The 12363-nt window shown below is 40.7% G+C and overlaps 1 protein-coding gene across 3 annotated transcripts in view; it reads right to left on the bottom strand.

Annotated features, from left to right (window-relative positions):
• ACVR1C (activin A receptor type 1C) overlaps positions 1–12363 on the bottom strand; it is a 41465-nt gene that overhangs the window by 16554 nt on the left and 12548 nt on the right. For 2 of the 3 annotated variants that reach the window (XM_063116527.1, XM_063116528.1), the window contains exon 2: positions 11327–11557. The exons of the other annotated variant lie outside the window; for it this stretch is intronic. In XM_063116527.1, the coding sequence (XP_062972597.1) occupies positions 11327–11557 (231 nt within the window). The remainder of the gene's footprint in view (positions 1–11326; positions 11558–12363) is intronic. 3 annotated transcript variants of the gene reach the window in all.

Here is a 12363-nt window from a genome sequence, read left to right as displayed (position 1 = left end):
GAGTAGCTAAACACACGGTCTCTTAGCTATTTAGCTCAACCTTGTGGGGCGAGAAATGATGCCATTCAGATAAGTAGCTTGCAAGACCCATCTGTCAATATGACCTATGACATAAAGGTACATGTCAGTGTGCAGGATAATCCTTCCTGGCATCCTAGATGTGTTGTACTTTGTGTGAAAGGTTAGTATGTTCTCCAGCCAACAAGCAGCTTCATTCCAGTTTTAATTCACGTTGCTAAACAAACAACAAAGGGCATATTCACACTAGAGATTTATGCTAGTTTCATCATCATTCCTTTCCCCAGGGGAACCTGCGTATTTTATTTATTTGTTTGTTTAGTATTTAATAGATTTATATACTGTTGAACATATTTAAAAATAAGCTGCTAGACAAGATGGCCCTTTGGTCTGATCCAGAGGGGCTTTTCTAAACCCATAACTGTAATGGCAGTATCCTCAAATGTTCCATCAGTGGGATTAAACATTTCCTGTGCTAGAAAACTGGTCTTTGGTTTGTTTGTTTTTTCAGTCCAGCACCTTTATTTCGAAGCATGGGCCATTGGTTTTAACTGAACTTTCTTCCAAGTAAGCATGCTCCAGATTTCAGACATTCTTCTGAGAGTTTTATCAAGAGATGAATGCTTCTGTCTAAAGAGGAGGGGAGAGAACAAGGAAATCCTGGAAAACAGAATGTTCTGTCTATTAAAAACTAACATCTATTTTTAATGCCACACTATGACACCCAGAAACAAGTCATCAGAGGCACCAAAAAGTGTGACGAGGATAAACTCATAAACTATGCTGGAAATACAAAAAAAGAAGAAAGAAAAGGAAAAGAAAAGAAAGAAGTTTATAACGCATTCAAAATAAAATTATGGCGTGATCCAAGTCTGGCCAAAACAAGAATTAGCATTGCGCCATTGCCATGTTTCTCTCTTCGGAAACATAAAATGAATCTCCTGTTGACTAACTGAAGCCACTAATGGACAACAGTAAAGAAAGGCGGTTTTGTAGCTCCAATTTTTAAAAACCCTACAGACTTAGTCATGGTTCCAAAACAGAAGTTGTTCATAAATTAAATTGCAATCAACTGAATAACCTGACAATTGCCTGATGGGTTTAAAGTACCTTTTGAAGCACTGACCGTGCTCTGGTAATGAAGACCACTTTTAAGCAATGGAAGATGATGTTTTTTGGTTGCTAAGCAGTTGAAAACAACCCTCTGAAAAGGTAAATTAAAAGCAATGTGCAGCAATCCAATTGTAATTACTTGCAGAAAAATATATTAGTACATAATAGTGCTTTTACCATGCATGTGTTAAAGTAAGCCTTGGTCTTGAAGCATTGGCCCCAAGGGTGAACCTAGGCATATTTACTCGTAATTATGTCTCACTTTATTCAATGGGGCTTACTCCCTGGTAAGTGTGCTTCGGATTGCAAACATTACTTTAAATGTGTATCTAGCAGCTATGCCTTTTTTTATTTTTACTGTAGAGTAGCTTGCAAGTGACAAATTGAAAGTAACATGTAGTTAGGCTCTCAGGAAGTCAAGAAATAGATCTAGAGATGCTGCCAGACCAGGTAAATAAAACTGGACAAGATGGAACATTCGTCCAGTTCAACATAAGCTAGCTTCTAATACTCAGGATAAACAGGCAATCTGCTCACTCATGTTAGTCATGAGAGCATTCCCAGAGGGGTTAGCTTAGCTGTGCTTGAACAAAGGCCACAGCATATCTCAATTACAAGTTTATCAGAAGGGGACACTTTGCTTAACTTTAGATAAAGTCACCTTTAGTCTCACGTATACATAATTCCCACTGCTTCCAAATAGTTGATCCAGCAAACTACACTGATGTGGAGTGCTTCTGAAGTTGCTCCTTAGCAAATCGTTATAATTAACCAGGTGCTCAAGCATCCAAAGGATTTTGAATCCCAGCATTCTCCTTCCCAGATAATGGCTGTATTCAGGCATAATGCAAAACCATGCTTAAATGTTATGCCTGAACCTATGCTAGATTGCAATAAAGCAGCTGCAAAACCTGGATATCAAACTATGGTTTGAAAACAAACCACAAGTTATGTTAACTGTAGCTGCTAGGCCTGAATTCAAACCATTGTTAGAGACACTGCTCTGCCCCAAGAATTGCTGCACCATGGAGATGGGAATGAACTTGTGGAGTTGGGTGCTGTGTAAATGGAAAATGAAAGCAGACATGCAGCTCTAAACCATGGTTTGCCTGTTATCATTTGGAAGGTAGATTCTAAACCATGGTTTGGAGTGACGTCTGAATTAAGCCATTTGAAGATCCTCACAGTGGATCTTCCCTTGTGAGGATTCACATTGGATTCACATTCTTCAACGTTTTCAGAGTCAGGACTCACTTTAAACCCTAACCTGAAACAATAGGCCCCTGTTTTAATTGTTGACCATATATGTCCTTCTTTCTCTCTCAAAGCATATCTACACTGCAGACATACCAATTTAATAGGTAAATCTTTCCCCCTAAGGAACTCTGGGAATGGCAATTATGTACAAGAGTATATGTAGAGATACATCAGAATTCTTTATATTTGCACTGAACTACAATTCCCCAGATTCCTTTTTGGGAATCAAGACAGTTAAACTACTATAGAATCAGTATCCATTTCTACCAAAGAAGTATCCTCATATTCTTGCTTTCTCCTTCTCTCCTCCCAGTCTTTTGCAAAACAAAGAAAGCACTTAAGGTAAAACCCACCTTAAATCAGACTGTGCCCACTTGTAGTTTCAACTCAATAATTGAAAACCAACAATATAGATTACTGAATTCAATATAGATTACTATCCTAATAGATGGTTACATCATCCGAATGGAAAGTGATTTATGACCATCCCAGGTGCTGTCTCCCACCTAGCTTCAAGGTCCCATTACAGTAATAGTCTGCATCCAGGGGAGAGGAGTAAAAGTTTAGAGCTATTCTAGGCACATGGTTATCATAGGAATATTTTATTTATTTATTTATTTATTTATTTTTAAAAAACGTTTGTATCTCGCCCTATATCATTAAGATCTCAGGACGGAGTACAGATAAAAACATACATTATAAAACATACTTACCATGTCGTGTATCATGTTACTGTTTGCATTTAAGGGTTGAGGAGGAAAGGGAAAGGCATTTCATGGCAGGTAAAGTTCATAACAAAGTATCAAGTAGGGATGTGCTCCGCTTCTAATCGGACCGGTGAATTAGAAGCGGAGCGGGGGGCTTCGCCTGCCCTTAAGGCGGAGGCGAAGAGGATTGGGGGGCCGGCGGAGCGTGGCGAAGAGGATTGAGGTGAAGGCGGATCCTTCGCCTCGATCCGGAGCTCCGCCGGAAAGGTAAGTGGGGTTTACCGGGCCCTGCCGCTGTCACTGCCGCCCATGCGGCGACAGCGGCAGGGCCCGGTAACACCCCCCCGCCCTCCTCTCTCTTACCTGCCTCCGTCCGCGGTCCTTCGGCGTCTTCAATTGAGCCCGCGGTTCAACCAGGAAGTCTGGGCTGCAAGCTCAATTGAAGACGCTGACGGACCGCGGACGGAGGCAGGTAAGGCCCCCCTCTCCCTTGGTCCCTCACCGGGCTCTGCCGCCATCACTGCACAGGCGGCAATGGCGGCAGGGCCCGGTAAACCTCCCACCCTCCTCTCCTGGCCTTACCTGGTGCCACTCCCCTCCACTGCGGAGCTCCGATTCAGAGCTGGACCTCCGCGGCGAAGAGGAGCGGAGTATGGGCGGAGCGGATCGGCCCATGGGGCGGAGCGGGGGGTCCACGCACACCCCTAGTATCAAGGCCTGTTCTTGGATATATTCATTTGCATTCCTTTAGTTCTCTATTTGTAGCTCAGAAATTTAAGCGAACCTGAGGTTAGTGATTTACATTTCAATGCAAATTTATCTAATTTGCATTTCCTGAACCAACATATGAACCAAAATATCATAAATACTTCAATATCTGCACTTCAGATGTAGTTTTTCCCATCAAAAATATATACAATAATTCCTATCTTAGAGAGAAATGTGCACAAAAATGCATATATTAGGAAAGATTCCTTGCACAAACATGTAAAAATTCACCAACTCATTTGTAAGCTGAAGTTCTTCAATCAATCAATTACTCAATCAATCAATCAATCAGGGAGCCTACCCCCCTTTTCCTTAATTATATGCTTTAACCCTGCTCATTGTTTTTAATCAGGCTTTTAATATTGAGTTGCCTTTTTATTCTTGTGTCTCTTCTGATCATCCTTAGTTATATTTGAATTTCAGTTGTTGTTCCACAATGAGACAGAGCACCAAAAGTAAACTCTCCTCATTGCAATGTATAATATGTTGTATATTGACTTTTAATGTATGTAATGATAATCACATTGTCAAACATTATCTTCAAAAACAAAAAGTTATTTTTATTTTTTAAAAAACAGGTTTCCTGTTCTAAACAGTTCTATCCTCCCTATCCCAGTCTATGGATGGACGGTGCATACTTTGCTCTCATCTTGCTTGAGATAGAAAAGGAAGAGAGCTAAGCAAACGCCTTTTTCCTTCCTTTCCTTACTGTGGAAAGCGATTAAAAGAACCAGGTGCTTAAGTTCCCATCCTTGGACTCTGCAGGCTGGGAGCTAAGCTATTTCCCTGTAGTATCACAAATATCCACTTATGTAATTATGATCTGATTTTTAAAACACAAGCACACTACATCTCAATTTTACATTCTGACTTCTTCGGAAGTGCCAATGAGCTGCATAAGAACATAAGAAGAGCCATGCTGGATCGGACCAAGGGTCCATCCAGTCCAGCACTCTGTTCACACAGTGGCCAACCAGCCATCGGCCAGGGATGAACAAGCAGCACATAGTGCAACAGCACCCTCCCACCCATGTTCCCCAGCAACTGGTGCACACAGGCTTACTGCCGCAAATACTGGAGATAGCACACAGCCACCAGGGCTAGTAGCCATTGATAGCCTTTGCCCCCAGGAATTGATCCAACCCCCTTTTAAAGCCATCCAAACTGGTGGCCATCACTACATCTTGTGGTTGTGAGTTCCATAATTTAACTATGTGCTGTGTGAAGAAGTCCTTCCTTTTATTTGTCCTGGATCTGCCACTAATCAGCTTCATGGGATGACCCCAGGTTCTAGTGTTTGAGAGAGGAAGAAAAATGTCTCCCTACCCACTTTCTCCATACCATGCATAATTTTGTACACCTGCATTTGAACTGCAATAGGATGCTGTAACAATACATCCCCCATCCAAATCCACAACTTGCACCAATATAGTCCTGTGGCAATTGAAGAAGACCAATAGTGCTTAGCCCTGCGTCAACATAATACGGTGGTTTTGTGCGGGCTGTAGGATGTATTGACCTATACCTGAGGAAGCCCTAGAACAGGGGTGGGCAACTTCCAGGGGTCAGGGAGCTGCATTACACACCCCAACCCACAGACTCCCCTGCTGTTACCACTCTGCCAAAATCTGGTGACACAGCAGCAAGAGCAGAAAAAAATAGCCTCCATTTAAAAGGCCAAAGTGACAGTTTGCCACTGAAATTCACCGGTGATGCAGTGGCAAGTAAAAGGTGCTATTTTGCTTTATTTATTTTCCATGGTACTGCATTCTAGCTTGCAACTCTTCACTCCCTCTGATGGAAACTGCAACTCAGGGCTGGCCACTCTTCTTTAAGATCAGACTAATTCAAAACAGATTAGCGCTAAACCAGATAGAAGGCAAACAGTTTGTTACACATATAATCATCCCGTTATGCTAATCAGATTGGGGAAATCCTGTTTACACCTTTGGGGAGGGTGTTCTCTTAGCACACATATGGGATGCAATTTCCACCGCAAAACTGGCCCAGAATTGCAAAAACCAAATAATGGTGACCTTTGTGTTCAGTGCTGAGATATGTGCAGCCTAAACCATGTTACCATCTGACAACTTTCTTCTGGATTCGTTGCTTCCAAATCAGAACACCAGACAGAGATGTAAAATAAAAACCTTCACACAAAAATAGCCTTCATTCATAGAATCTCCAAAGCACTTGCAGCTTTCTTAAATGATTGTATAGACCTCAACAGTATAATCCAGCCGTTATATCACTCGATACCAAACACCATGAAAGAAAAATGTAACATAATATGGTAACATGCTAGGGCATGCACCTTTGGATAGAGGATGGTAATAGGTCGGCCTGAACTCATCCCTCTCTGTCAGATATTCCTGCTGAGATTCTCTATCTCAGTCTTATAAAACCATTGCCCATCTAGTCCAACACTTTTTGACTGGCAACAGCATTTTAAGCAGAGATCTTCTTTCTTAGACTGCTGCCTTTTTCTTTTTCTTTTTTTCAAATAGGAAATACCAAGAATTGAGTCAGGCACCTTTAACATGCAAAAAGTACTCTAAGGGCAAGGGCCTCTCTATGTTTTAAGAGGCATCATAAGGAATGCTAAGTATCAATAACAATACCCCCACTATCCTACATTTGACGAGGTAAAACCTCTGCAATGGAAAAGCCTGAAGCAGTCCCTTTAAGGAACACTATATGGTCTTGATAAAACTATTTATCTGAAAATACATAGTGCCTGTTGCACAAAACTGTATCAATTCTGATCAAAGTTCAGTGCTGGGCATTCCATTTAACCTTTCTTCTGTTGATAGAATATTTAGAAGGTCCTTCTTTTAATTTTAAGGGCAGATGTCCTCTATTTCATACTTCATAATATCATGGCGGAGGTACTTTATCCTTCACCAAAGTGTCTCACGTTTTAATTGTCTATGTTCATAGACTCCCCCTACTGGTGGGAATTTGAAACATCAGGCTGTATGACAGACCATCCAATTTTACTTTTCTACTCTTGAAGGCATCCATGACAGCACTTCACCTCAGCCCTCAAGGGTTACCCACACTCCTGCATATAAACCACGATATTGATGCCACACTGCAGTCCAGTCAGTTCTACCTGAATTAGAAGATGTGGAACAAACCAGTCTTGCACAGACTTTCTTCTCCCTGCAAGGAGAGGGAATAAGGTTCCCACCAGATTCCAAACTCCACACATTCAATCTATTGTATTTATGTCACATTTTATTCTTGGTTTTGAAAACCTCCCCTATGTTGATGGGCAACACAGTGTCATGATCGAGCCTGTTCCCCTTAATGTGAGGGAAGGAGTTTCAGGCTATCAATCAGAATCAGATTCTGAAGCTTAAGAAACAAGACTAGAAACATACCAGCCAACACAGGAAGCGTGGGAAGCGATTCTCCCAGGCTCTTCACCCACCAGGGATGAATCTTCACCAGACCTTATCATTGAAAACGTTAACAACTCAGAGTCTGTGGGAACTTAGTAATCTTTAGGAGGGAAGGGACTTCAGAGTTGGCTGATCCCAGAGTCTGCTGCAGGTTCAAATGGGCAGAGCTAAAAGTAGGCAAGAGGTGATCAGCTCGGCTAGCTTCTCGTCAAAGGCTTCTTCAGAGGAAGCCTCCCTGAAGTTAAAGGGACTCAGGGAAAAGACCTTCCCTTTTGTTGAAAGAACAATTACCTCACTTAGCCAAGTTTTAGCCTAGAGGAAAGTTCCTGGTATTTAAACTCTCTTCAGGTGCAAGGAGATGTTTATTTGCTGAACAAAGCTTTGTGGATTAATTGGCAGATCTGTTTATTGTCTTGCAAGGTGGCGAGAGAGCTTGGAACACAACACTGGGATCTTTGTGTGGAAGGGTGGGATAAAAATCAAATAAATATAAATAAGGTATATAAATAAACAATCAATTTGTGAATAGTAGCCTATACACATAGGCAGGAATTGTATGATTTGTATTCCCATGTGTACTGCTCAAGCAAGTCCAATGCGTGTTCAGGCCAATGCATGGAGGTCAAGCATACAATCCAGCCCCTCCTTCATTACAGTGAGTATCTGCTTTAGGATACAATTGTCTAATAGGAGATACACAACCAGAACAAATCTTTAAGAACAAATCTAATTTGTAACATATAATTTGAATAGGCCTCTGGTTTCTCTGGCTTGGTATATCTTTATTCACTCTAATCTAACAAAAGATTTATTTTTAATATTATGTTTAATATAATTAAAATATGATATTTTTTATAATATGTTTAATGCTGCATTTTAAAATAGTCTTTCCCATGCTTGGCGGCTTGGATATTTATCTCTTCTTTTAAAATTATTTTAAACAATTGCTGCTGCTTTTGAAACTTTTTTTAAAAAACTTTTATTGTGTTTTATCCAGTTTTATTGTATTTGCTTTTATTACGTATGTTGCCCTGGGAGCTTCAGCTGTAACGCAACTAAAAATTGAATAAATAAATAAAATAATCTGAGACGCCTGACAGAATTCTAGGCAACCCACAGTTTTTCTCATACTTCCAAAACAGAATAAAAATCAACTATTTCCTTCTCGTCATTAAGCCACAGTTAAAACTGAAACAAGAAATCTGCAATTATTAAACATTAACAGCAAAATAAACACAGTATGAAAATAAAACAACCACAGATTTTTAACAACACAAAAAAGATAAGGGGATGAGTTATCAAACTTGATTCTGTACAATCTTGATTCAAAACTGCCTTTAGCTAACAAACTCTGGAAGCTAATTACATTTAAAAAATAAAGTGCCCTTTTTCAAATAAAATCCCTCTGCCCAAGGCAACACTCTCATTTCTTTTACTAGACTCTGGCTGCAATCCAATGCACACTTCCATCAGAGTAAACCCATTTAGCACAATGGGATTTACTCCCATGCATACATTTGCTTTGCATATTGCCTTGCCCTTGAGGTCTTCATATACAGTAGTTACGCAGTGTGAAACAGGGGACAAAGTTTGTAGTCCTACTGCAATAGAGACACATAGTTTATAATAATAACTTTCACCTTAATAATACTTGAACCTGGTTACTTAATTTCTCCGGATGTAAATATTCCCTAGTATTGACACTTCAAAAATAGTAACCATAAAAACATCCTGGAGTTTCCTGGTTCCTCTTATGATAATGTAGAAAACAAGCTGAAGGCTGATCCAAATAACTTCTACAGCTTTTAAGCAGCTGAGAAGTCCAGAAACACAAACAGAATTTCAGCTATATCCCATTTCAGAGGACAGTAACCAGAAGAATAGCATAGAATACACCCTTATTCCATGTTACTCGGAATAAGACAGAAAAATAAAATTCTCAGCTCAAATAAGATTGATTATGGATGCTTCACTATGAATTTCCAGTAGAATTCCTGAATGAAACTCTTTCACTGAGGGTTACACCTGGCCTGGCAGATACCAGTTTTGATGCTTAATACCTCAAGCTGCACATACATTTCAACAAAGAGCTTCTCATTCTTCCTTCTTTTAGATACACCTCCTCACAAGACTGCAATCTGAATTACGCACAAATTCATGTCATGAAGATTGATAGTCAACTAGGCTTGACACCAAAGAAGGGATGCTGGGAATATTATAATATGCTGATTTTTGTGTTGGTTCAGGAAGATGGGGGAGGGGGGATACATGCTCATATAATTCAGCTCCCAGAAAGTCTGTCCTGAATCAGGAATCAGGCAGATGCACCAAAGTCATACCAGAACAGCAATCTTTATTCCAACTTCAACACAGCCTGGAACATGACTGACTGAGAGAGTCAAACTGTGAAAGACATCCTCCCTCTAGGTAGATTTAGTGATCTTCTTAAGTATATACTCTCACACACAAACACAACATCACGCAGAACACACCACACTCCCAAATGTGCAAGGCAAAGAGTTTGATTTTTGTTGTTGTTGCTGCTGCTAAAATTATCATTAAGGCTATCACAACAGTTGAAACGATTAGTCTCCTCACATAATTTACACAATAAACATTTCTTCTTGTCTGCTTCATCAATAAAAATATAAAATTCTGTACAAATATCATTTATAGCTGTTCTATACATTCTTCTTTGTCTGAAACCTGGTACAAATGGCAAAATTGCACACAAATATATCACTAGTTATCTCCAAATCCAGGTAGGACCACTTCTGCCTTCTGCGGTACTACTTGAGCTCATGATTAAAATATTCCTGCATTTCCTTTGAAATAGTGAAGGGCTATTTAACTCCAGCCTGCACGCAGGCAAGTTATTATGTGGGTTGTGTAGGTAGGTAGCACTAATCAGAAATTGGCTTTTCCTGAAAATTCTAAACTCCTATCCAATTCCTTGCTGTGAACAAGCTGAACAGTCAGGCCATGAATTAGGAGAGTAAGAAATAAACCCTATTCTCAGATCACATTTAACCTTCCCTGTTCCATGTAATAAGAGACAAAAAGGAAATTCTCATCTCAAAGAAGATTCAAAGATAGCACGGGGCATTATGGGAAATTAAAATGGCAGCTTCTAGAGCCAGCTGTCTGACGCTGATTGCAGCATTTCTGCTGCTCACCACCTCTGCCATCAAGAAAGCCCGTAGGCCTAAAAAGGGGCTCAACAAAGGGCTTTGATTCAAAGTGCCTCATATCTTTTCTCTTATTAATCCTTACAATTACCCTGTTAAGTTGACTACTATTACCATCTCAACATTACAAATGTAGGGCTGAGGCCAAGATCAGTGGCTTTTGCTTAATGCGGCTAAAGAATTCACATCCAAAGTGAGATATAAACAAGGGACTTTCTGTTTCACACAGCTCAAGATCCATTGCCACTTCACCACAGGTGAGCAACTTGTGGCTCTCCAGATGTTTTGGCCTACAATTCCCAGCAGCCCTAGCCAACATTGCCAATAGTGAGGGCTGATGGGAGTTGTAAACCAAAATATCAGGAAGGCTGCAAGTTGCCCACCCCTGTGCTATGCTGAAACCCTGTAAATGTGTAAATGATACTGAGGCCTAATCTACACCAAGCAGGATATTCCACTATGAAAGTGGTATGAAAGTGGTATATAAAAGGCAGGAGCCACACTACTGCTTTATTGCGGTATTGAAGTGCACTGGCAACTGTTGGGGCCCATTGACACATACACTATACCCCTTTCATACTGCTGTATCTTGCTTGATGCGGCTCCTGCCTTTCATATACCACTTTCATACCACTTCGATATTGCAATATCCTGCTTGGTGTAGATTAGGCCTGAGTTAGAAAGATTGATGGTCTAACTTGGTATAAGGCAGCTTCCTATTTTCTGCTGTATTAATTCTCTCAGGGGTATAGCTAAAGTTCACCAGATTTGCCCTGAAATGAGATGCGACTTACTGATCAATTTGTAAAAAATAAAATTTAAAGAACACAAGCTCCCGAAGTGAGCCAAAAGAACTGGAATTGCTCACCTGTGGGCAAGTGAATGGTGATGTTGTTGCAAAAATCTGTATAGCAGCATTCTGTCTTGGTTACGTTCTTAGAACCATGGCAGAAAATTTGTGCCTTCAGTTGCGATAGGGAAACGCATGCCTTTATTGTTTCTTCTTTACCATTTGTTAGCATGACAGAAGTCCAACAAGCCCCTTCCGTTTCACAAGTGTAGTTCGTTTTTTCACACAGTTGGCACACACATGTTAGACCTAAAAAGAGAATTAAGCAATTTTGGAGACATTTAGAGCTTTAATCATAATCCCAAACACTTAAGAAATATTTTTATCTGAATTTTTATCTAACCACCTAGCATTTGGTGATTTAGGGAGCAATCCTATGGCCCCTAGACAGACAGCTTCTCTAACTTTTTTTTTTAAAAAAACCCACACTGCCTCACCATTGCTATCAACATCCTCTTTCTTTCTTGGATGTGATTGGCGATATTACATGGGTGGCCACATGGTGAATACTTCCTGCTCCATGTGCTCGATTGACTTTACTGAGACAAGTGCCATCTGATGGCATAATTATAGCACAATGCTGAGATTACATGCTGGGAGATGCTGTGATTTCCTGGATATTTCCAAATAACCTGGGGATTTTAAATCTGCAATTTCCAGGGTATAGCATGGAGGGTGGGGGTGGATGCAACTTATGTTGTGAATGAACCAGCAAACTTCTGTGAGTGGCCAATCACAAGCGTGCTATAAATCGCTCATTTAGAGAAGCTCAGAGTCTGGGGGACCATAGGCTACATTGGATTCCTGGACCCGAGGTCAGAGTCAGCATTCCAACCACAGACCCAGGAAACCAAATTCCCCTCCCCCTCACAGCTGGCAAGCTAAAGGGGTTGTTCCCAGGGGCAGGGAGGGGACTGAAGGGGCTGGCTTATGTCATATCCAGAGGCCTGTCCAGCCTCCTTTTTTCCTCCTCCATGATGCTTCAGCTAGATGGGTGAAAAAAACCCATCTAGCTGAAATGCAGAGGGGGAGGTGTGGTGAAGGCAAGGATCACC

Source organism: Elgaria multicarinata, chromosome 2 (assembly GCF_023053635.1).
Source record: "Elgaria multicarinata webbii isolate HBS135686 ecotype San Diego chromosome 2, rElgMul1.1.pri, whole genome shotgun sequence".
Lineage (NCBI taxonomy): Eukaryota > Metazoa > Chordata > Lepidosauria > Squamata > Anguidae > Elgaria > Elgaria multicarinata.
Note: the sequence above shows the minus strand (reverse complement) of the source record. Positions and strands in the feature narration are given on the sequence as shown.